A 25,181-nucleotide genomic window follows, 5' to 3' on the forward strand; every position below is an offset into this window, starting at 1 on the left:
ATAGATTTTCAATTATATTCCAGTGTGGGGACTGGGATGGCCATTCCAGAACATTGTAGTTGTTCCTCTGCATAAATGCCTTAGTGGATTTGGAGCAATGTTTCGGGTGCTGGAACACCCAACTCCGCCGTAACTTCAGCTTTGTTACAGATTCTTGAACATTATTGTCCAGAATTTGCTGGTACTGAATTGAATCCATGCGACCCTCAACTTTAACTAGATTCCCAGTTCCTGCACTAGCCACACAGCCCCACAGCGTGATGGACCCCCCACCAAATTTGACTGTGGGCAGCAAGTGTTTTTCTAGGAATACTGTGTTCTTTTGCCTCCATGCGTAACGCCTCGTTGTGACCAAATAACTCTCTTTGTCTCATCAGTCCACAGCACTTTGTTCCAAAATGAGCCTGGCTTGTTCAAATGAAGTTTGGCAAACCTCAAGCGAGCCTGTTAGTGGCGCGTGTGCAGAAAAGGCTTCTTCCGCATCACTCTCCCATACAGCTGTTCTCTGTGCAATGTGCGCTGAATGGTTGAGCAATGCACAGTGACACCATCTGCAGCAAGATGACCTTGCAGGTCTTTGGAGGTGGTCTGAGGGTTGTCCTTGACCATTCTTTGCCTTTGTCTCTTATTTTTCCTGGCCTGCCACTTCTGGCCTTAACAAGAACTGTGCCTGTTGCCTTCCATTTCTGAATGACATTCCTCTGAACAATCTTTGTTTTTAGATCATTCGAAAGCTGTTTTGATGCCCCCATTTTGCCACTGTTCAGAGGAGAATCAAAGAGAAGCACAACTTGCAATTGGCTAACTTAAATACCCTTTCTAATGATTGAATGCACCTTTCTATGTAATTGAAGGCTTAACGAGTTAATCAGACTAATTATGTGTTGCAGTTAATCAGCATTTAGTAGGCAGAGGTAATCAAATAAATGATTAGGGTGCCCAAACTTTTGCACAGCCTATTTTTCAAATTTGATTTAATTTCACACAACTAAATACTGCTACACCAAATATCTTTGTCTGGAACACACCCCAGCACTCAGTATTAATTAGAAAAGTAATATTACAATATTATATTGATCTTTTTTGGTGAAGACAGTAAATTATCATGCAGCCTCAGAGGGGTGCCTAAACTTTTGCATACGACTGTATCTTGTTGCGAACAGTTTCATGTAAAAACTTTTTTTCTTCTACTGAAGCACACCCACCAGCTCATGGATGAGACTCGCTTCCTTCTGCGTGGTAAACTGGTTAGCAGGTGTAGTTTGGTAAACATCACTACCGCCAATATCTGCAGAACTTGCACCAAAACGATCTAGCAGGATAAATAACACTAAAGGTATAATAAATAAAAAAATATAGCTATATTTTGACTCTCCATTTAACATTTAAAAACACTAACAGACTAAATCTTACGCTAGCTGAGAAGCAGCACTTTGTCTAATCTGCTCGGTCCGCTGTTTCAAACCCTCTTTAGACAAACTGGAGAGACGGGAATCACCCTCTGGTGGGATGTAGGGATCGAAGACGCCCGCTGCCAGAGAGAGAAAGAGGGAGAAAGAGGAAGACATTGATTAACACTTAAAACCGCTAATACAATGGTTCACAAACGGCTTGTTAGCTTAGTAATAGATAAGGATGTCGTTTGTCAGATGTTTTTTCCCACATTCTTCTAGAACAACTTAGATCGTTGGTGCACTACGGACTGGGATTGCAGAGATCTTGTATTCCTACAGTGAAGCTGTGTCCTGTTCATTAGTGTGCTTGCTATCAAGCAAGGCGCACAATTGTTCTTACATATACATTTATGATTCCTCCAGCAGGAGGAAATCTCTTGTAATTGTTAGAATTATTATTATTATCTCCCTAAAGGCCGGTAGACAAAATTGACCTCCCATTCATTTTCAATGGAGGTCACATGAGGCAGTGTGAGCAAGAGAAGCAAACCCTATTCTACGCGTTTATTTGGACATTTGTGGTCGAGCATAGCTAGCATAACACAGCTAGCACAGTATATGGAAGAAAGTAAATGCTATTCCCAGCATCACACAGAGCCGCTCACAAGGAGCGAATAAGCGTATTCAGTCACATTTTTATTCTGCCAGTGGATCAAGCCTAATCGACAGGCAATCAGGTGTAAATAACAAGGGCAATGGTGCGCGAACTTAACTCGCAAAGTTATTTTACTTTTGAAGCAACAAGCGAATTGTCTGTATGTGTGACAACAGCTTTATCTCACGCATCCATTTTTTTTTTTTTTACTCGGGGTGGAAACGTCATCATTTTTATAATTGGGGCCTCTAGCACCACCTATGGGCAATGGTGGGTCATTTGTTGTGTGCAAGTCACTCGTGGCCTATAGTTTCATGTGCCAACTTTTTTCCATTGGGATACCAAATCTGAAATGCAATACCACCAAAACCCAGCTTTGCTTCAAGCCAAGGAGCGAGGGGTGGGGCTTGGTCAGGCCAGCCTTGCCAAGAAGCTTTCGATGTGTGTTCCTGGCTCCAAGCTCATGCGTGTCAGGGTTCTGGATGTGTCAGTGAGAATTTTGACCATGCGCACGTAAGGGGAGGGAGACAGACTTTCCTTGGCAGATCATATCTACATATTTCTAATATTCACAATGAATCTAATTTTCATCTTCCATCCTTTTTTTTATTGGTACTAAACTTTGTCTTCATATGATCATGGGATTGAATCGGAGTATCGTTTTATAACTAGAGGATGTGTAAAGCAATATTTTAGTGTTTGAGATAAATCAGATTTCTCTTTAACCCATTCCAGTCGGAGCATTCAAATATTGGAAACTGCCTTGACCTGCCTTAATATCTTCGCCGTCCAATCGCTGATTGTATTTCTGAAAACTGCCAGATACTCATGAGAACATGAGCTAAAAGCACATCAAATTAGTGAAGGGGTTACTGGGCGTGAATAATAAATGTTTCATCATCATCATCATCTATTTTTGGCCTGAGCGGAACCAGAGTATACCATGGGAGATTTCCTACAGTATTAGATTTACTGCTTCAAATTTAAATCTGAGTCCATATTTTGAGGTTTCTTAACATGTTGTCAATTAAGTCAAAACTTTTGAGTTATGAAGCATTTGTTTGTAGGAGTAACGCAAGTTTTCAGGACCAAATTGCATGATCCGGCTTCTGCATTCGTGACTGACTGTAGTATTACTGTTTAGCCTAGTTTTTTTTTCTGTGAAACTTGCTAAATAAACATTAGCTAGCTACCCTATGTAACCCTTAGATCTGCTCCAAATGACTTGGTTGACAAAACCAAAGTTGGAAGCAAGATACCACTAATAAGTGTGTCCTGCTGTGAGTCACTGCTGCTGTTGCTAGCCAACCGTCACTGAGGGGATTGTTTGAATGCACCGGAATTGAAAAATGTTTATTAATGTTTATTTGAGACCACACATTCATAGATATAGGCCTAGGCTAGGTTTCAACTTTGTTGCTTGGCCACCAACTAGAGAGGGTAAATATATCTGGGGAAATTGTGGGGTGTGCTTGCGTCGGTTGCAGATTGGTACATTTTGCTGGTGAAATTGATATTTCTGTATATTTTAAAGGGGTTGGGCTGAAAATGGCCCGGGTGCTGTTCTATGCTCCCAAATTTTTCTCCTTTTATGGTATGCTCATGAATATAAAGATGAGCTGCGCGCTGATTGGTTGGTTTACAATGAGTGAAGCTGCGGAGCAAAGACGCAACACAGCCAACAGCACTCACTGAAACAACTAAGCAAATCAGCGTTAATAAAAAGCATATGAGCTAGAGTCTAGCTAACATTGACTCGACAGGCATGGCTGATGTTTGTCTATACCAGGGGTGGCGAGCCACATGAGGCTCTTTGCCTGCTCCTATTGCATTTCCGATTTGCTATACGACTCGTCCGTTCGTTTTTATTCTTTTAACTCCAGTCAACATATCTAAAACTATCTCCCCCAACCTGGCTCATACTACTAGCTTTTTAATAGAATAATTTTTCGAAACCAATCCGAAATGGGTAAACTAGCACCCCATTCATTTGCTTACGTCAAGAAAAGTTGCCTGGAAACGTGCTCGCGGATACAAACAGGGGACGAGCACAAAAGGGAACATCAGCAAATCGCTGATTTACCAGAGCTGAATGAGAACAAGGACAAAGGATTTTATAATCTACAGTTGCCTGCCTTTATTGTAGCAAGTTTTACAAATGTTTGCACACATACATGACGGTTGTTTGTAGAGTTTATTTCCGTTATTTTAAAGCAGATTTAACCATTTTGTAATGCTATTATGCTCATGGCATGACAAACGTAATTATAGCGTAATATAATTATAATATCGTGGCATATTACAGACAATGGAACCATATTCGGAACCTGTACACACAATCCTCTTATCAAAAAAATATTTAGATTTCAAAGCATCACTAATATGTATTATACATTTACTGTTAAATAAAGTACAATCATTAATAACAAAATTTGGTAAAGTTGGTAAGGGTCTTATTCTTGCATGTAACAATGTGCTTTGAACTAACTGTAATAATGGTATAGGTATTGCTTTACAGATATTGTTGTATTCTCTATAAGTACAGTTTAAATTATATTTGTCTAAGACAGCTTTATATTCCAAAAGGTTACCATTATCATCTATATCATTCACAAACACACGCCCTTTTCATACCAATCATATTTAAACAACAATTTCCTATTGATGACCCTATTGTTCCATAAGGCTCAAATCTTTAAAACTAGACATTTTTAGTCTAGAATTTGTATAGGCTCGACATCTTTAAGCTTTAATTTTTGGGGGGGAGCTCGAATTTGACCAATCTGAATTTCCGAGCCTTGAATTTTTGGGTCAGATTTTTTTTTTTTTTATATTGAAATATATATTCTTAAGTGAATTTGGTTTTGTTTAAATTTAAATATTAAGTATTCAATCCCTTTTTTTTTATATTGAAATATATATTCTTAAGTGAATTTGGTTTTGTTTAAATTTAAATATTAAGTATTCAATCCCTTTTAAAATTGAAAACATGTCACTGATTAGCTTCCATACAAATGGCAGCACACACACTGCTGACATCCTGAATATGTGACTGTCAAGGTCTTGGGAGCAACTTCCGGGTCACAACACAAAAATCTATGCAAAATTGAGAACGAAGATTTCCACACACTATTTTAATTCCCGATTTCCATATTTAAACATCAAATAAAATCAGATAACGGGTCGTTTTTTCTTTTTCCGTTTTCTATTACCAAAACAAAAAACGGAAAATGGGTCGTTTTGCGTTTTCCTACTTCTAAATGGTAGTCAGGAAACAGGTTGTTTCCCAATTTCGGTTTTCTCATTTCAAAACGAAAATCCGTTGGCCGCAAAGTACACAGACAGTAGAAGATCCCTGTGCAGTTCGACCCTCGACACATTTCCGCGAACCATTTCCCCAAGGACGGTTTTGAAAACCTGGGACAATGTAAAGCAGGATTTGCTATGAAGCTGTTGCTGAAAAGAGGTGCGTTCCGACCTTATGTTCATCACAACCGCAAGCTGTAGTATGATTGTCGGTAAAAGTTATTAGCAATGCTAACGTATCCTATATCTAGCACCTGCCTTTCTCCAGTTCTTTCAAATAGATAATCTAGACATGCGATAGCAATAGACTAGACTGCTATTCGTTTTCTGGCTATTTTTTCGGAAGCTTCCCTTCTAATGCCGACTACAGCTAGTCTAGCTAGAGTCATTTGCTAAGTAAGGTATGTTGATGTGTTTAGAAACTTATTTAGCATTCTACCTATGCTAAATACAGGAGACGTTAGCATTGCTAATAGGCTAACTATTAGCAACAAAATCATACTTAAAGCTTATGGTTTTGAGCAATGAGCAAACAGCACCTCTTTTCAGCAACAACGGTTTATCAAATCCTTATTTAAATTGTCCAAGGTTTTCATTCAAAAGTGTCTTTGGTGAAATAGTTCGAGCAAATGAAGAACCTAGATAGTGCATTTCCTGCAGAAAATGCGTTGGAATGCTGAAAGCTGAAATAAATTTAAAAATAGCTGAAAAAAGTTAGAAAATACCCACAAACTGAAAGCTGAAATGAATTTTAAAAATGTGTGAGTCACACAAAAGAGGCAGTGTGACTCACACACAGAGGCTGAACTGCATCCTCTAACAATGCTAAGAGCTTAAATACAATGCGTCAGAAGCTGAAAGCTGAACTGTGAAACTGTAGAAGAAGTAGAATATTAGTTTTAGTAGCTGAAATTATAGTTGGGATAGTAATGGCAGTAGCAGATGTATCAGTGGCGTAGTAGAATAAAACAGGTCCATTAGCAATAGTAGTAAAAGAGATATTAGCAGCATCTGCAGAATTAGTAGTTGTAGTAGTGGCATAAGATATAGCAGCAGGTGCAGTAGTAGTAGCAGCACTAGTAGTATCAGTAGTGGTAGTAGTTGTGTTGTGGTGCTCTTAATGAGACAAGTTGACTGAACATCTCCGTCTTGTGACTCCACTAATAACCTAATACCAATCACCTGTGTAAAGCAGCTTGCACACTGCCCCGACAAACTCCAACAAATCCCAACATTCTAAAGTTGGCAGTTGTTGGTGATTGTCTTTAGAATGTCCAGTAAACCAACTGCCAGCTCCACACTGCTCAGACAGTGACAGACTTTTTTCGGCTAGCTAATTACTTTTCTGTGTGTTGTAGTATCATTTTAAGATCAACGTCATTCTGCATTATTTATTGTGTGATAATATTTAACTCACAAAAGAAAATTATAACTATTGAAATTATAATTATTTAAATTAACAGATTGTTTTAGACACAGAGCAATCATTCTGTCATGATTGTCTGGGTGCTAACATGGTGCTAGCAGCATCAGTGACATTAGCATGGACGCTCAGGATGGTCCGAGAAGACCAAAACTCCAGAAATATCCACCTCGCATGTTTGGAGTTCAACAAAGGAGTTTTTGTAAAATCTAGTTGTAACAGTTTGCGTGGTTGGAGTAGGCCTAATGTATTGTTAGCTGTGTAACAATGAATGTTGTCTGATTTGTTGCGTGCATTGATTGCAGTGTCGCTGAAGACTCGTTTCGGTTAATTTACAAAGAGGCCCTTTTTTGCAGAAGATTTTAACTTTTACAAACAATACATTACAATTGTAACAATTACAATAGGAACCCTATTGTAATTGTTGGTATTATTATTATTATTATTATTATTGTAATTTATCTCAAACTCATTAGTAAAAAGTTTTGAAATTTGGCATATTGATACAACATGCCACAACTACCGCCCAAACAGACTGGCCCACATCAGACCATAGGGGGTGCCACAGGCCACGCCCAAATGTCCACTTTTCAGAACGATGGCATTTCCACCCCATTGCTCCAATTCTTCGGAAACTTGGTGTGCATGCCTCATTTTTCATGAGGAACAAACAAGCCTCAAGGACCCATAAGGTCCGCCATCATGGATATTCCTGTACAGTGATAATTTGGGAAAACATTAAAACGATCTCCTCTTACAAAAAAGGTTCAATTGACTTAATTTTGTACAGATATGTATCATTGACGTATTTAAAAACGTTACTTAAGACAGTTGAATCAAATACAAAATGGCTGAAAGGGGTGTATTTATGTAAATGTCCACATTGCCTCAATATGTTTGTGTCACTAAATCAAATGTCATTTTGAATGATGGTTTTTCAAACCTAATAGATTTTTAAGGTGACACCCCCCTGAAGTACCCTACAAAGTTTCACCTTGATATTTGAAAATATGACAAATATTTTTGAGCTTGGACCGAATCTGACAATGCTTGCCATTGGAGAAACGTCTTATTTTATTATCCAGTTACTGAACATGGCCAAGTCCAGATCTGGGAATGGCTCAATTGGATGAGATGTTGTGCTGGTAAACGAAGGGTTGTAGGTTCAAAACCAGTAAGCCTTTTTTTTTACAGAACGGTTTCTGGTCTTCCGGTCAATCCTCCGGTTGTAAAACATAGCAATGAGTATTTATTTGAGCCCATTACAACACTCCGATCATCATCATGGTAGTGTCAGATTCACAACCGAGTTAGCTTTAATGAAGTGTATTGATTGTTCAGGTGGATCACTTGCCTGTTGCACAAATTCATTTCAGTTACCTAAGCTAGGACACATCGCCACTGATGCTATGCATGATTTGAAATTCCCTTCCATGACAAGTTATGGCACCCCAAACAACCTTTTTAAAGCACGACGAGTAAGCTATTCTTTACAGCAGCAACCCAGTCATCCCGTGGTCCCGTTTTTATGTCCCATGTATAAATAGGACTAAATTACAGCTGTTTGAACTTTAACCAAATCTGACAATGCGTGCCATTGGAGAAATGTCTTATTTTCTGATACAAAAGTAGTTAGTAGGATGAGACGCAGTGCTGATGTGCGAAGGGTGGTTGGTTCTAATCCAGTCAGAGGTATAAACCTTTTTTTTTATTATTCTGACAGAAAGTACAATTTCAAGTCTTCTAGTTAATCCCAGTGTATTATGTCAATTTTACAAAATGTTTCAATTTTGAAGGAGGAATCCACCATTGCTGCTTGCAGCTATATTTCTATCTGCTATTCCTAGATTCATTTCACTCTGTCTGACATGGTAGTGGTCATCTGGCGCCCAACTTAAACCCTCACTACCACAAGTGTTTTAAAGTAAGTTAAGTATTTGGGATTGCGGACTCTAACATGGTGTATGCATTCTGTCAGTGACCGTCGCAGACAGTGCGCGTTCATCGGAAGTAGCCGAATAATAATAATACAATCGGTTTGTTTAGCGCTTTTCATGGACCCCAAAGACGCTTCAGAGAGCAAACATGTAAACAGATAGACGATATGGTGGGGAGGTGTTGTAGTAGAGAACCATGTGACGCTATCACCCTCATTTCATAGCACACTTGCTAAAAAGCCAAGCTCCCCCCCATAGCACCTGCAGATTTTTTTACAATACACTGATACTTTAGCCTTCTAGATCAGGGAGCAGTGAACCATAGTCTACTAATGAAACAACCGTGTTAGCAACTAGTTAGATCTCTCCCTTGTAGGCTACGTCGCTTTGGATAAAAGCGACGTAATGTAAATAGGTTATCTTGTTAACAGATTAACATGGTAGAACTAGCTAGTCGCAATGTTTCTCATTGCGGCACTTTTGCTGTCTCGGTTGGAGTATGCCTGACTCCTAACTTAAAATTAAGAAGTAAGTAAAGAGCTAAAGTAAACTTCATCGACATCAAAGAGAGCTCGAGGATGTTATGCACGCGAGTTTAGCCTAGTTGTCAAGGTAACGAGCTGTCAGAATGTTAGTTCGTTGGAAATCGCTCTACATTGGTCAGACATTCTGCAACTTTACCCGATCCGACTGAACATGTTGAACTCTTCCGACAGTACCCGACAATGACCAACAAACACAAACTGCTGGCGCACACTGACCCAACTGTTGGTGTTTGTTGGCGTTTGTTGTAGAATGTTGGCGTTTGTCGGGGCAGTGTGCAAGCTGCTTAAGAAACTGAGTGGCGCGTGTCTGTGTGGTTGCCATGGCGCAGATGTGACCGTTAACGAGCTGAGCAGAGAGAACAGAAATTTACCTAGAATCCACATCTCAAACAAGTTAACCTAGACGCAAAACTATACGTCCAATCCCAAAAATACGGATATTTTCTGAGACCCAAGACTCTGCCAAAACCATAGATATCCTTTATATTTCTGTGAGGCCGGAAATACGACTCTACCGGCAGATTCAAAATCTTGTTCCTTCTGCTTTCTCTGAAAATTTGTCACCAGATTTGCATTGGTCTCTATGGGGCGAGAGTTGGACTTTGTCTCACTTTCGTTGGGCTCTAAACAAATGTGTAAGTCTGTTGGATTCCACAGACAACTGTCTACGACCAGCACAAAATTAGCTATCTATTGATCCAAAACTGAAGCATGAAGAGTGAAAATTGTGGCAATGCTGGCAAACTAGAAATACTTTTTGAGACTGATTTCGAAGCTCCCCTCCACTCTAAGCGTTTCAGTCTGCACTTCACGTACACACCCATGTAAATCTCAGAAACAGCTTGAAAAAGTCATGAAACATATTCAGCGATATTGAAAAAAAGTTGAATAGATAGCTGAATAATTTTTTTTTAATAGTTTAGGGTTTTGTCAACATTTTAAAGTTTAAATTGTGGCTCTAGCTGAAAGATTGAGGAAGAAGGACTTGGAAGTTGAATAAGTTTTAAGAAGTTTGAAAGGATTTGAAAAAAACTCCATGTTAAAAATATTATGAATATTGATTTATATTAATTCAAGCATAAGGGGTACAAAGCTGAAAAGTCATAGCAGGAATGGCCTGAAACTGCTGAATTTTTTGATACCTGAACGGTTTTAATAGCTAAAGATTTGAAGGCACTGAAACGTGCCACAGAAGAAATAGAAGTTGAATAAAGATTCGAAGAACAATACTTGGAATGCTGAAGCAGCATTCCAACAATGAGTGTCGAACTTCACAGGAATCTTCACATAGAAAAACATCAGCCATGCCGGTCGAGTGTCTGGTTCCTTGGGAAGATTATGAAAAGTGTCAGCATTCCCAGTACATCCTGGAACACTGCATTTACAATGGTCCATTTTCAATATACTTTAAAAACTTTAAAACTTTCATTTGTTGTTCGTGGACTTTGAGGTTCACTGTATGTCCATTTTACCCACCGAACTGTCGTTATTCAACTATGACAAGGTAAAATCGGTTTTCCAATCAATGACCCCTTTAAATAAATATGCATACTTAATATTTATGAAGATAGCACATATTAAAAAGCATACATTTGTTGCTGCTTATTTACACTTACTACTAAGATACTAAGAGCGAAGTGTAGAATGAAACAGGGTCCTGTGCATCAAAACGAAGAAATTGGGCAATCCTGTGTGAACATTTTCCTAATCTACATCTACCAACGAGGTATTTCATACCTTATTCCTGATCACCCTATAGGAAGACATGTATTCTACACTTGAAAAACCCTGACAAATCAATTGGACCTATGGTTCATGAGGGGAAGATTTTTGTAGGTTTTCACTGTACAGCAAAATCTATCATGGCAGACCTTATGGGCCTGTGAGGCTTTTTGTTCCACATGAGAAATAAGTCATGTACACCATGTTGCAGAAGAATTGGAGCAATGGGGTGAAAATGCCATCATTCTGAAAATTGGACTTGTGGACGTGGCCTGTGGGGCCCCTTAGTCAAATGTGGCATCGCTGTCCCAAATGCCAGTACGGAAATGGGGAAAAAGGGCTTTTATGTATTTGGCACCCTTATCATGGAATTTGTTGCAGAATTATTTAAAAGCTCAAAGAACTGATACCACTTACTGCTTTTAAATCTAAACTGAAAAAAATTGAGGCAGGTTCCCAAAAATGTCAATGTTTTTAAGTTTCCCAGATCACATAACTGACCGTTTTAACCCTATCTAGCCGGCCCATTCAAATATGGGTCGAAAAAGACCCATAAGACCCGCCTTAATATCTTTGCCGTCCAATCACCGATTTTATTTCTGAAAACTGCCAGATACTCATGACAAGTTAAGCTCAAAGTACATATCATTGGTTAAGGGGTTACTGGGAGGGGGAAATAAATGTATCGTCTGCAACGGCAGCCATTGTTTTTCGAGGCGGAGCCAGAGCGGAGACCATGGGAGATTGCCTACAGTGTTAGATTTACAGCTTCGAATTGAAATCTGAGACGATATTCTGAGTAAAGACAAGTTTATTAATATGTGTTGTCAATATTGTCAATTAAAAGTCTAAACTTTTTACATACGAAGAATTTGTTTGTGGGAGTGATGCGAGTTTTTTCCAGAAAAAAACTCGCGTTCTGCCGTGTCCGGCAGGACAGGCAGTAATGACGTTAGTAGCACTGTTTAGCCTCGATTTGAGCAGATTTCTAAAAAACTTAGAAAAACAACATTAACTAGCTAGATTATATACACTGTAAGCTAAATGTACATGCCTTGTTTGGCCAATTCGGTCGATTGTGGAAGAAACTCCAACGTTTTTTAGTTATCGAGAGGAGTATCCAGCCATAGCGCTAGCTACTTTTGGGGCAGAGAAATGTAGGTTTCCCCCATGTTTCCACGTGTTTCCATGTAGTCACTAGAATGGTCATAACTTTTAATCAAAATATGATATTTCTAATCTGTCTTCTGTTCCACATTGCCCACAGATGTGTGGATATTCCACCTGCTCAAAGTTTTCCTCCATCTTGTAATTAAAGTGGTTAAAAATGAAGTTGTCTGATGAGGTATGGTGGATGGAGAAGTTTTTGTAAAAAATGGCTGCCTGAAATCACCTTGATAAAATATGATTTGCCTTAAGTAATCATATATTTATTCACATCATAAAAATCCCCTAGTTCTGTTCTTCAATATGGTGTCAACAGTTAAGGTGTATGATTTAATATGAAAATTCATAAAATTTGCATATTAATATGAATATCATATTTCAACAGCATATGGAATGTTTGGAATGTTGGCTTAGGCAGCAAAAGGTTAAATTATTTTGGATTTTTTTGTCTCATTCTGTTCTTCTGTCTATAACTATGCGTTTTTATGTTGCTGCCTGTCTTGGCCAGGTCTCCCTTGAAAAATATATCTCAATGGGACTCTCCTGGTAATATAAAGGTAAAATAATTGGAACAGAATTAATAATAATTTAAGGAACAGTTTGAAATACCCTATAAAATCAGTAAATGACCCCTTTAATACAATTTTGAATGAAAGCTTATTACAATATTATCATATTGACAAGGTTTTTTCGACTCTTTATTCAAATGACAATTCAACAAGGCAGCAAAACAGCGCCCCCAATCTTTTGCATTAGCATTTACTTGTCATCACGCTCTTTTTGGTGCAAAATTTAAATGGAAATGCAATCTGTCAGTCCTCCCATCAAGATGGGTCCCCACCCGTATTCAGGGGAAGACCCATCCCTACTCTGCTTCTGATTGGCTACCTCTAACACAGAAAACCCAGTCATAGAGAGAAATGCTGCCGAAACTTAACCTACTCAACGAAGGTAACAAGTACCAACCAATCAGAGGCAGAGTTGTCTTTGGGGGGGGGGGAACAGACGCAATTTCGTTGCTAACAGCATTATGGCGACGGAAGAACTTGTTGCAATGCTCACTGCCTTAGCAGTTGAATTGAATACCAATTGAATATCCATTTGAAAAATGCATTGCTATTTGAATAAAGAGTCAAAAAACCTTGTCAATATGATATGCATTAAGCTTTATTCAAAATTGTATTCAAAAACGTAATTGACGATTGCATTTTCATTTGCACATTGAATTGCAATTTGACAAATGCTTCTCCATTTGAATTGCGGATTGCATTGGCACTTTGCACATTGAATTGCCGTTTTAATAAAGAGTCTAATAAACTTCCATATGCAACAAGAGTCTATGGGTATTTATGGATGTAATACTGTGGTTTGGATGAACATGTTTACTTGATTGGATCGTTTAGACCTTTGACAATGTAACCAGACCATTTTTGTTGGGATGTTTAATTTGTGGACAGACGTCCGGCTTGATCGGTGAGAAGTCTGTTTTCTTTTGGTTTGTTGACATGTTGGTGGTCGGACAAAGATGTTGATTGTACCTACTTACTGTTGACTCCATCTTGAAATGGTTTACATCAAAATCACAAGAATTGTAGCTTTCCAACAACATATGGCATGTGTACCAATATAAAACAAATTATTTTCTGCTAAATATTTTAAACTCACTAATTAACTCCACTAATAAAACTTCTTGCTTGGATTATTGGTGTTATTGTTATTGGTCCGATAAGAAAATTTGGACAATAATTTAAGTATTATTTCCGCCTGTCGTCCGTCCAGGCGGACATTTTTCACAATACTTTTACAATTGAAACACATTGTACTATGTAGGCTACATGACTTAGGTCTACAGTAGATGTCTCTGAAAAAAAGTTTGAGAAATACAGAATGTTCCAAAGACATCTAGCTTGAAAATCAATGTCAAAATATTACATACATTTTGTACACTGGGTGCACATCTAAGCCTTTGTATCAGTTTAAGTCTCCATGATAAAAACTTTGCAATGTAAGAAAAAACAATTTACCAGTGCAGGCAATATTGATGGCTCTCTCCATGTACTCCTGCTTTATTATAATCCCTGCTGCTCTGGCTTTAGCCGCCTGGTCTACCTGGGTCTTCCCTTTTATACCCACCGCAGGTGGAATGAAGTAGCGCTTCTTTGTCCGGACCGACACCACAAAGGGCAGGGGAAAACGCATATCCAAAGAAACCACTGCATTCTGAATTGATGGAATGTGGAAGAAGAACATAATTAGGCATACTTCATGTAGATTCAGAATTACAGTGTGAGATTTTTGAGTTAATGTCTAATTAGAAAGACTAATGGTTGATTTGCAATTCAAAAACAGTACTGGAAAACTAACTGAAAATATACAAGATATCGGTACAATTAACAGTAGAAGCACTGCTTCATTATTAGAACTCACAGTTTGAACTGCAGAAGCCAAGTGCACACTGCAATAATATCCTATAAATTTAAGTGCAAGAATATGCAACGTGCTGGTAAAAACTGCAATCGGCAAAAAAGTCTGCAATCTTCATATTGCGCTAGGATGCAAACTTGTATAAAAATCATCTGTCCACCTCTGACACTGACTGTCTCCCCACCTTCAAGAAAAGGCTAAAGACACACTTGTTCCGGGAGTACAATGGTACTTATTAAGAAAGATTTGTTGGATCCTCCAGGAACACAATGACACTTATTGAGGGACTTGTTGTGATAGGCAGTTAAGTGTTGAAGAAAAAAATCCCAACGCATCAAAACCATGAAATGTATTGTTTTTCTTGCAGTTTAGTAACTCATTGTTACTCAAAACGATTTTAGAAATTTGAGAATCGATATGAATCGCTAAAAGACTGAATCGCGATTCAAATGCAAATCAATTTTTTCCCCCACCCCTAATGATCATAAACAACGAGATAGCCCCAAAAACATTGCGGGTAGCCAAAACATGAAGCATACATTATGAAATGCAAATAAGTGCCAATGTAAGTGATGTATGTCTTAATGTAAGTGATCAACTGGGGAAGTTTAATGGTGATATCTATTAGTGAAAACCTTTACCTTGTTCACCTGTGGTGTCTGGCCATCAGTGTTGTGCACGTTCATACCTCTCATGAACAAGTTGAATCGTTCGAAGAACTATATGAATCTTTCACATTCATAGTATTGAATGTGAATTTAAATTCTGAACTAGTTCATAGTTCAGTTAATTGCGTAAAAATCCCGCAAAAATAATAAGGTGCATCAGATCAGATTTAGTCGCCGAGTCTGCGTCTCTGCTTTCACTTGCCATTTTTATGAGACGGAGAGCTGTTGTCTTGGAATACGTTGCTTGTTTGGTCTACGTGTGTGCGATGAATCATGGGTAACGTAGTGCGAAGTCGAGTTAGTTGGTTTAGGTTAGGCTACATAGCAATTTTACGGGCACTGAGCAACGACATGGTGCAAGCATTCGATTTAGACAGCGTCTCTCCTCAGAAGGAAAACATTTCCTAACGTTTTAGCTACACCTCAAATAATATGAACGTGTTCACCGTTCAAATTCATTATTTGTCATTAAGTTACGTTCAGTTCATCGTTCTCAAAAATTAACGCGTTCTTTTGAACTCGTTCATGCATAACACTGCTGGCCATTAATAAAAGATACATAGTGTTTGTTGACTAGGGTTGTGTAAGGCCAAAGACCTTTGAGTTTGCTTGTCCCCGTCTCGAGGACTGTTTGATTTGATAGCAAGGAAATTGACTTGTAATAATATCTGACTCCAACTTTTAAAAGTGCATAACGTTACCTGTAACCTTGAGAGCTACATAGTCAATAAGTCTCTTCTGACAGGTGAGAATTATTTCTGTTTGATCAGGGCACCTGGACAAATAATGCAGAGTAAACATTTTTTTTTAAGTTTACAATGCCTATAAAAAGTCATGTTTTACAACACTGAATAACAATAGATGGAATTTTTTATTATAAGCCAGCCATCTGAACGTGAAATATGCAACTAATATGATCCGTATGTCGTGCATGAGTCAGTGGACGTCCAAAGGTAGTAAGTAAGTAACTCAAATGTATTTATACAGCGCTTTTTACAGACAGGGTCACAAAGTGCTTTACAATGTACATTGTCAATGTAACATAAAAGTCTAATAATAAAAATACAAATTATCAGTAGACCAAAGACAGAGATTATTCAAAAGCTAACCTGAACAAGTTAGTCTTCACTTGTCCCTTAAAACTCAACTCAACATTCTCAGCAAACCTAATGCTGGTTGGCATTCCAGAGTCTGGGTGCCATAGCGGCAAAAGCTATATCCCCACATGTCTTCAGACGAGTTCGTGGCGTGGATTTTGGTTAATAGATCTAAGAGACCGGACGGGGGTGTTTAGGTGAATTATATTGGCAAGATTAGCAGGAGCCTGACCATGTAAAGCCCTATAGGTTATGGTGAGAATTTTGAATTGGATCCTGTAAATTAGCCAGTAAAGGGAGCAGAGTAGAGGAGTGGTATGAGTTCGCCTGTTTGACCTTGTAAGTAGCCTAGCAGCAGCATTTTGAATGGATTGCAGACGGTGACGAACAGATTTGTTGAGTGAGGAGAAGAGAGTTGCAACAGTCAATTCACTATTCAAAAGGTCCGTGTTTACTCGGCTAATATCTATAAGGCATTGTTTAGCTTTAAATATCAATTACCTAAATGGCGGCCGGGAAATCCTATCGTGTGGTGAAATCCCTCCATCATGTCTAGCACGAATAAAAGGACCGCACTCGCAATTGGCTGTGAAAAAGGGTGAAAACGAGCTGCCAATGGCAGACAGCTAGAACGTTTGCCTACATTCCCGTTGTACTACAAAATGACATGTCAACTTTACAAAAACAAACTGCAAGCTATTGCCAAGTTTGAAAGTACACCGCTAAACACTTAAAACGAAGAAATAGCCTACATCACCTTCAAATTGCAGCATGACATCCGATGAAAAGGTAATGACATGCTTCTCGTGGACATCGCCATACTGTCTTCTCTGCGAACCGTGTCGAACTTCCGATGTGTCAAAGAATAGAATCATTGACATAAACATCTCGATCGCCTCCTGGTGGCCCGCCCCTCCATGTAGGTTAAAGATCTTGTAAAGTGGAATTAAAAACGAGTTTCAAGTTCACCACACCACAGAATAATGTGTTATTAACTACCCATCCAAATTCGAATGGAAAAAAAAACACCAACAAGTATGTTAAATTAGGCTTTGAAATCGTAAGAAAATCAGCAGTCTTCTCTGTTCCAGACTGGGGGGGCGTGTCGCCTGAAGAAGCTGAAGCTCGGCCCCCTCGCTGGAAGTCGCCGCCTCTCTCAAGTAAGCTACCTACGACCCAGATAATGGACGCTACGTCAAGCCGAACAAAACAGTATAGAATTGGAATGTATTTGTTCAATGAGTGAAACATACAGATGCATATAAATGAAATATTCCCCTGAGCTGTAACACAGGAGTAAACATTTACAGCAGAGACTGCAGACAGTGAGCTTTCCAGCTACTTCTAGCACATTAGCTACCATTTCACCAAAATACCATCATTCTACACGGAGTAGCCTAATATGAAGTTAGCGGCTTGCACTAAATATAGCAGAGATACCTCTGGAAAAGTTATCTAGTGTAATTATAACAAACACATAGAACTGAGTGATGAACTGCTGGCGGCGGTGGATGGTCCAGGTGCGACCGGAGGATGAACGGCCGGGGGGGCGATGTTCGTACGGCTCCGCGCTGCAAGAAAAGCCGTGTGTTGGTGAACCCCGTCTGTCTTTGGTCCATGTTAAAACTGTCCGCCGTGAAATGGTCAGTGGCGCAGAGGCGGCTGTTGGAGTTTATCCGAAGCTTTCCATGAGCGTGGCTCTTCACAAAATCTAGCCACCTATTTTTCCTTTCATTATCAATAGGGAACTTAAATTGCGTTGCAGCGCAGCTGGATTTCTTGCATCCAGGGAAGATGCAGTTGTGGGTGGTGGGAGACATCCTGAAGCTAAATAGCTGATGTAGGCTACAATAACAGTACAGCAGGAGGAGCCATTCAGTGATCTGGCGTAGATAGGGCATTTTTTAGGGCATTTTAGGGCATAGGGCATTAAAACCTGATCTGAAAACGGAAGAGAAACTGTTCTTTGGTTTAACTCCACATTTCAGTGTGACAAAGTCTTAGCGCTTTGCACATGCTTTCAGGAACTCATTTCACACGTATATAATGTACTTAGAAGCAAAACATGGAATTTACTTTACAGGATCTTTAAAAGGACTGTATAATTCGTTGGTCTGCATTGATTAGAATGCAACAAGATGTTCCTTTTATGAGTTATTGACTAACAGATGTACATATCGATGTGTGTGATTCTGAAACACATATAGGCATGAATCAGTAAAATCATAAACTTAAATGCAGTGTTATACTAAATGTTAAACAATGTTACACAATATGCAAAACAACATAAGGCTTGCAAAGCCATCTCCGCTTATATTCGGCGTTCTAAACAATAGAACACGGGTAATGCGAGACTCCGCCATTATACAATAGCTAGCAGCAACGTGCTACAACATTCTTGCCTCACAAGAAACACAGTAACATTATGATGTGGTACAACCAACAACAAACAGTATAACTTACTAGTAGTTGCACGCACACAATTTCCGTAATTTGGACAGTACAGCAACACTTGGATAAATATATCAACTGAGTAGGCTAATCCTTCGGTTCTAGCACTCTCCTCTAACTTTGCAGACCCCAAAACAGTCCTCAATGAGCCAAAGAGCGGAGTGCCGCTCCTGATTGGCTGATTCTTAATTAGTCAGTTTTAACTGCCTGAACAGGTCGTCCTTCGAAACAGCCGCCCCCACATTTGCAACACCAAATGTGCCACACTAAGAAGGGTTGACCGTATCAGTGTCTGGTATGGCAGGTAGAGCGACAAGGCGAGCGACAGGCCTCGTGTAGAACTTGTCCTGGACCTTGACGACTGCGGCCCTGACCCTCCCATCAGTCCCTGGAATAACCTCAGTGACACGACTTAAAGGCCACTGCGCTCTTGGCAGCTGAGGGTCTACCACCATGACTATGGTCCCGCTCTGCAGCTGTGCAGGGTCCATGTGCCACTTGGAACAGGTCTGAAGAGTCGGGAGGTAGTGTCGGATGAAGTGGGACCAAAACTGGTCGGCCAGCACCTGAGTGTGTCTCCAGCAGCGGCGACTCAGGAGCTCGGACTCCGCATACACAACGTGGTAAAGAGGGGTCGAGCCGCCCCATGAAGAACAAGTTGGGAGTCACTGGGTCCACATCCGCCACATCAGTTGACACATAACCCAGTGGTTTGAGTTTAAAATCCCCTCCACTTCGATAAGTACTGTCCGCAGGACCTCTTCTGGGACAGTCTGTGACTGGATGGTGGCATACAGTGCAGCTTTAACAGATCTCACTTCCCTTTCCCAGACTCCTCCAAAGTGCGGTGTGCTTGGGGGGTTGAACTGAAACCTAATCTGGTGTTTAGCCAGATGAGTCAGGAGTGTGGGGTGTAATGCCCTGAAGGCCTCCTGGAGCTCTCTTTCACCTCCCTTAAAGTTAGTGCCCTGGTCGGACTGGAGCTCTGCTGGTTTACCCCTTCGTGCGATGAAGCAGTGGAGGTCCATCAGAAAGGAATCCGAATCCAGACTAGACAGGGAGACAACGTCTACATGCACAGCGCGCGTCGTCAGGCATTTAAATAGTATGCCCCATCTTTTCTCGTGGCGCCGACCAACCTTCACTGTGAAAGGCCCGAAGCAGTCCATGCCCGTTGAGAAGAACGGGAGCTTCAGCAGCCGTAGTCTAGATTGTGGGAGGTCTGACATCTTGGGAATGACTGGAGAGGCTCTCCACCTTTGGCAGTCCGAGCAGGAGTGCTGGTGGCGCTTAACAGCTTCACGGCCATGCAGAATCCAATATTTGCGATGCAGCTCTGCAATTCCAACCTGTTCCGGTATTGGGCCGTTGGAAAGGATGAGCCCGGTCCAGGTCCGTTTAGCGGACCTGCGCCAAATGCTAATGAAGACCTGGTCCAAATCTGGCAACCCAAACACATTTTGCTGTCTGGGTTTTCATCCCTGATGAGTTTGCACCCCTGTAGACAACATTCCCAATCAGGGTGAACACTCATTATCTAAAGACCATAGCATTACACATTTCAAAACATAACCAACACAATACAACTCCAAACAATGCTTATTTAACTAAGCTAATCCCCTTAATTTAGTAGCTTTTCAGCTTGCCGCAGGGCATACTTGGTACCAAGAGCAATGCATGAATAGAGCTCCGGGAGTTGACGTCACGCAATCCCAGCATGCACCGGTCATCGCCATTTTGGCAGGAAAGTGGAGAGCCAAGTGGAGCGCCAGAGTGTACATACAGTTAGGTCCATAAGTATTTGGACATTGACACGATTGATCATTTTGGCTCTGTATACCACCACAATGGATTTGAAATGAAACAATCAAGATGTGCTTTAAGTGCAGACTTCCAGCTTTAATTTCAGGGTATTTACATCCAAATCAGGTGAACGGTGTAGGAATTACAACACATTTTATATGTGCCCCCCCCCCCCCTTTTTAAGGGACAAAAATAATTGGACAAACATAATCATAAATCTAATTGTCACTTTTAATACTTGGTTGCAAATCCTTTGCAGTCAATGACAGCCTGAAGTCTGGAACCCATAGACATCACCAGACGCTGGGTTTCGTCCCTGGTGATGCTCTGCCAGGCCTCTACTGCAACTGTCTTCAGTTCCTGCTTGTTCTTGGGGCATTTTCCCTTCAGTTTTGTCTTTAGCAAGTGAAATGCATGCTCAATTGGATTTAGGTCAGGTGATTGACTTGACCATTGCAGAACATTCCACTTCTTTGCCTTAAAAAACTATTTGGTTGCTTTCGCAGTATGCTTCGGGTCATTGTCCATCTGCACTGTGAAGCGCCGTCCTATGAGTTCTGAAGCATTTGGCTGAATCTGAGCAGATAATATTGCCCGAAACACTTCAGAATTCATCCTACTGCTTTTGTCAGCAGTCACATCATCGATAAATACAAGGGAACCAGTTCCATTGGCAGCCATACATGCCCACGCCATAACACTACCTCCACCATGCTTCACTGATGAGGTGGTATGCTTTGGATCATGAGCAGTTCCTTCCCTTCTCCATACTCTTCTCTTCCCATCATTCTGGTACAAGTTGATCTTGGTCTCATCTGTCCATAGGATGTTGTTCCAGAACTGTACAGGCTCTTTTAGATGTTTTTTGGCAAACTCTAATCTGGTCTTCCTGTTTTTGAGACTCACCAATGGTTTACATCTTGTGGTGAACCCTCTGTATTTACTCTGGTGAAGTCTTCTCTTAATTGTTGACTTTGACACAGATACGCCTACCTCCTGGAGAGTGTTCTTGATCTGGCCAACTGTTGTGAAGGGGTTTTTCTTCACCAGGGAAAGAATTCTTCTGTCATCCACCACAGTTGTTTTCCGTGGTCTTCCGGGTCTTTTGGTGTTGCTGAGCTCACCAGTGCGTTCTTTCTTTTTAAGAATGTACCAAACAGTTGATTTGGCCACACCTAATGTTTTTGCTATCTCTCTGATAGGTTTGTTTTGATTTTTCAGCCTAACGATGGCTTGCTTCACTGATGGTGACAGCTCTTTGGACTTCATATTGAGAGTTGACAGCAACAGATTCCAAACACAAATACCATACTTGAAATGAACTCTAGACCTTTTATCTGCTCCTTGTCAATGAAATAACGAACTCCCTTTATGAGGGAATAACATACACCTGGCCATGGAACAGCTGAGCAGCCAATTGTCCAATTACTTTTGGTCCCTTAAAAAGGGGGGGGCCACATATAAAATGTATTGTAATTCCTACACCGTTCACCTGATTTGGATGTAAATACCCTGAAATTAAAGCTGAAAGTCTGCACTTAAAGCACATCTTGATTGTTTCATTTCAAATCCATTGTGGTGGTATACAGAGCCAAAATGATGAAAATTGTGTCAATGTCCAAATACTTATGGACCTAACTGTACATATATACTTACATACATATTATACATAGTTTAATTTGCTGCCTATTTCAATAAACGTTGATTCAACCTGGTGGATAGCTGCTATGCGCCGGGATACCTGAACCATCGGGGAAAAGATAAAGGGAGAGCATTTTATAGGATTCCTAAGATCCAGAGAGAAGAACCCTATAATTCCTGACAACCACCCATGGCTTCAACTGAAGATCATTCAATCTCTTGGAATGACTTATCTGTAATAAATATATAATGGCATTTTTTGTGATGAAAAGTGCACTGATATAATGTACGTTAGCCAACGTTAGTAGCTAACCGTTGACGAACGTTGCTAACGCTAGCTAGTGAAGGATTAATTATTTATGTCTATTCCAATATGTACACAACTCTGTGTACACAAGTCTGTATTCTAGAGACAGTGGTCTGGAGTCGCAGAGGTCCGATAATATCAGCTTTAATGCAGCAGTTGGAAGTCAACAAGTACAGAACTCTGGGGTTGTCTACGTTTCCCTACCCGCAACAGAGTTTGGGTTGGTTCACGAAGTCCTGGCTATCTTTCCCTCCCCAGCATATATTATACAATGCAATTAAAACACAAAGATGAAAAGAGGGTTGAGCTTGTTCTCTCGTACATCAGGGAGTTGTTCTTGCCTACGCGTCCCACCTGCTCGGGTGCCATCTCCACCCGGTTTCAAGTTTGTTTCTGAAAATGAAGAGATAGAGACACAAAATACAGCCTTTTCCCCACACTCTGTGGTCGAAACTCAATGTTTAAGCCTGAGCACACTTCTCAGTTCATAAGACAGAACTTTAATAAGCACAATGCATAACTTTACTAAGCACAATATATTCTTTACTAGCTATACAAGTTATAAAACTGATTGCATTAACGTTAGCTACACATAGCAATTTGTAGCCAGTAGACTTCAAAGCTGAATATTCATCACTAATCCCGCTGATTGCGTCCATTTATATCCCTCCAGACTTTTGTAGGCTTTCAAAGACTCTCCAGAGTAGGACGAATGAAAGTTGATAGAGTTGTAAATATCTTGATACAGAAGGTTAGGGAAGCCTTCCGTTTCACTCGTAAAGGTCGTAGCTCCAGGAGCATTATATGGATCACTAATGTTTAATCGATCAAGTTTTGCTTTATAGCTGCCTATGTCTTTTGAATTAAAGTGCGCAGTGAACTCGACCAGGGCTGCGTTTCCCGATAAAGATGGATCGTAGCTGTTATGAGGGTTCTCTACGATCAAAATAACGATCCATCGTTATTCCTTACGTGCGTTTCCCGAACATGCTCGTAAGGAGAATCATCGTACGTGTCTCTTAAGTTGCACTTAACAAGACGATGTCCATTGTACTGAAATGTGATTCTTCTGACGCAACTTTAAGACTTTAAAATTAAAACGTCAACCAAAATAATTGACGAATTAAGGTACACAAAAAATATTTTCTGTTGCTACAGAAAACTTAACATTTATTATAAACTACTTATTTTAGTACTTTTCAATGTAGGCTACATTGTATGATGCAAAGACAAGGTGAACGTGCAAACATCTGAGTTTTACACCGGTGTCAGGACCCTGCAATCAGCGACACAGGATGCTAAATACCAAGAGGAGGTCTTGGAAATTAAGTGGGCTCGTCCCCATATTGAGGTGAGGAAGCTGTTGTTTGAAGAGATGAAGTTCACAAGGCCCTCCATTTCTGTGCCTATTCTTCTGCCCAATCAACAGGGTAGTGTCAATTTAGGTTACCTTATTGCCTAAGCATACAATGTTTATTTAAATTAAGAAAAGGCTGAATTGTGAATTGTATCATATATTCAGTGTTGCCTGTCCAATCCTTACATTTTTACATCCTTACAGTTTACCTTATAGATAGAGATGTGAGGAGCAGGAGCAGGTCGAACAAACTCCCATAAAACAACAATTTCTCAAATTACTCTTCTTGGTACTCCACTTCCCATAGGCAAATATATATATATATATATGAGTCCTATATTTACTACTTGATTGAACTACAAGGTTAAAAACCATGCATATAAATGGTATCACACATGGCATGTCCCAGCTAGCAGCCTAAATAATTCAATGTACAAATACAAGCATCTCAATTCAACACATTTACTGTCTTATTTTCTAGTGTTGACTATATCTACAATCTTGCATAGGCCAACAGCTTTCCAAGACCGTGTTTGCAATCTCATGATTCTCACATATTGGCCACAAATGAGATTGTGACAAATGCCAAACACATAAGTAATGAATACCCCATGTCTTCAACATGGAATCATTGTTTCTGACATGAATAATCAACTCTACTTTAATTGATGGTTGATCAATTATACTCATTATGAGTGTAAGATATGTCAGATGACTTCATGATATCATGATGCTCCTGAACCTCATACAAGCAGACCTGCAGAGGCTAACAAGGAGGTCCTTTGCACTGACCCCTGCAACCCTACTGGCAGTGTTAAAGTTCTAGGCCACTGGAAGTTTTCTGGAGGTTCTTGGAGATGGACATGGGCTCTCCAAGGCCTCGGTGTCAAGATCTGTGCAGGCTGTCACAACTGCATTACTTTGCCACATCCCAGACCACATCCAATTCCCCACAACCAGAGGGGACAAGTCAGCAGTGCAGGACTTCGGCTATCTTCAATGGTTTTAATGATTTTTGTATGAGTTTTCACTCCCTCCCAGCCCCTTCACCCTGTGTGACTTCCCAGTCAATCCTGTGGAATCCTTCCATTTCCTGGGCGCTACCATCTCCCAGCACTTTTTGTAAAACTCTCTTAGAGGCGCTTTGGATAAAAGCGTCTGCTAAATGAATACATTTAAATGTAACATCAGCTCCCTCACCAAGAAGACACAACAGGATGTACTTCCTGTGTCAACTGAAGAAGTTGATCAGTCAAAGACAATGATGGTGCAGTATTGGGTACT

General features: G+C 40.1%; 1 protein-coding gene across 2 annotated transcripts in view; it reads right to left on the bottom strand.

The window, feature by feature from the left end:
• Positions 1-17,257, bottom strand: part of mrpl45 (mitochondrial ribosomal protein L45) — a 37,241-nt gene extending 19,984 nt beyond the window's left edge. Inside the window, exons 1-3 of one of the 2 annotated variants that reach the window (XM_067259233.1) lie at positions 17,096-17,257; positions 14,174-14,369; positions 1,414-1,531 (exon numbers count right to left, since the gene is read on the bottom strand). In XM_067259233.1, the coding sequence (XP_067115334.1) occupies positions 1,414-1,531; positions 14,174-14,369; positions 17,096-17,158 (377 nt within the window). In that variant the 5' untranslated portion in view covers positions 17,159-17,257. The remainder of the gene's footprint in view (positions 1-1,413; positions 1,532-14,173; positions 14,370-17,095) is intronic. The other variant, XM_067259232.1, reaches the window with a different exon arrangement.
• Between the last annotated feature and the right edge of the window lie 7,924 nt (positions 17,258-25,181).

The sequence above is a fragment of the Osmerus mordax genome, chromosome 21 (assembly GCF_038355195.1).
Source record: "Osmerus mordax isolate fOsmMor3 chromosome 21, fOsmMor3.pri, whole genome shotgun sequence".
NCBI classification, from domain to species: domain Eukaryota; kingdom Metazoa; phylum Chordata; class Actinopteri; order Osmeriformes; family Osmeridae; genus Osmerus; species Osmerus mordax.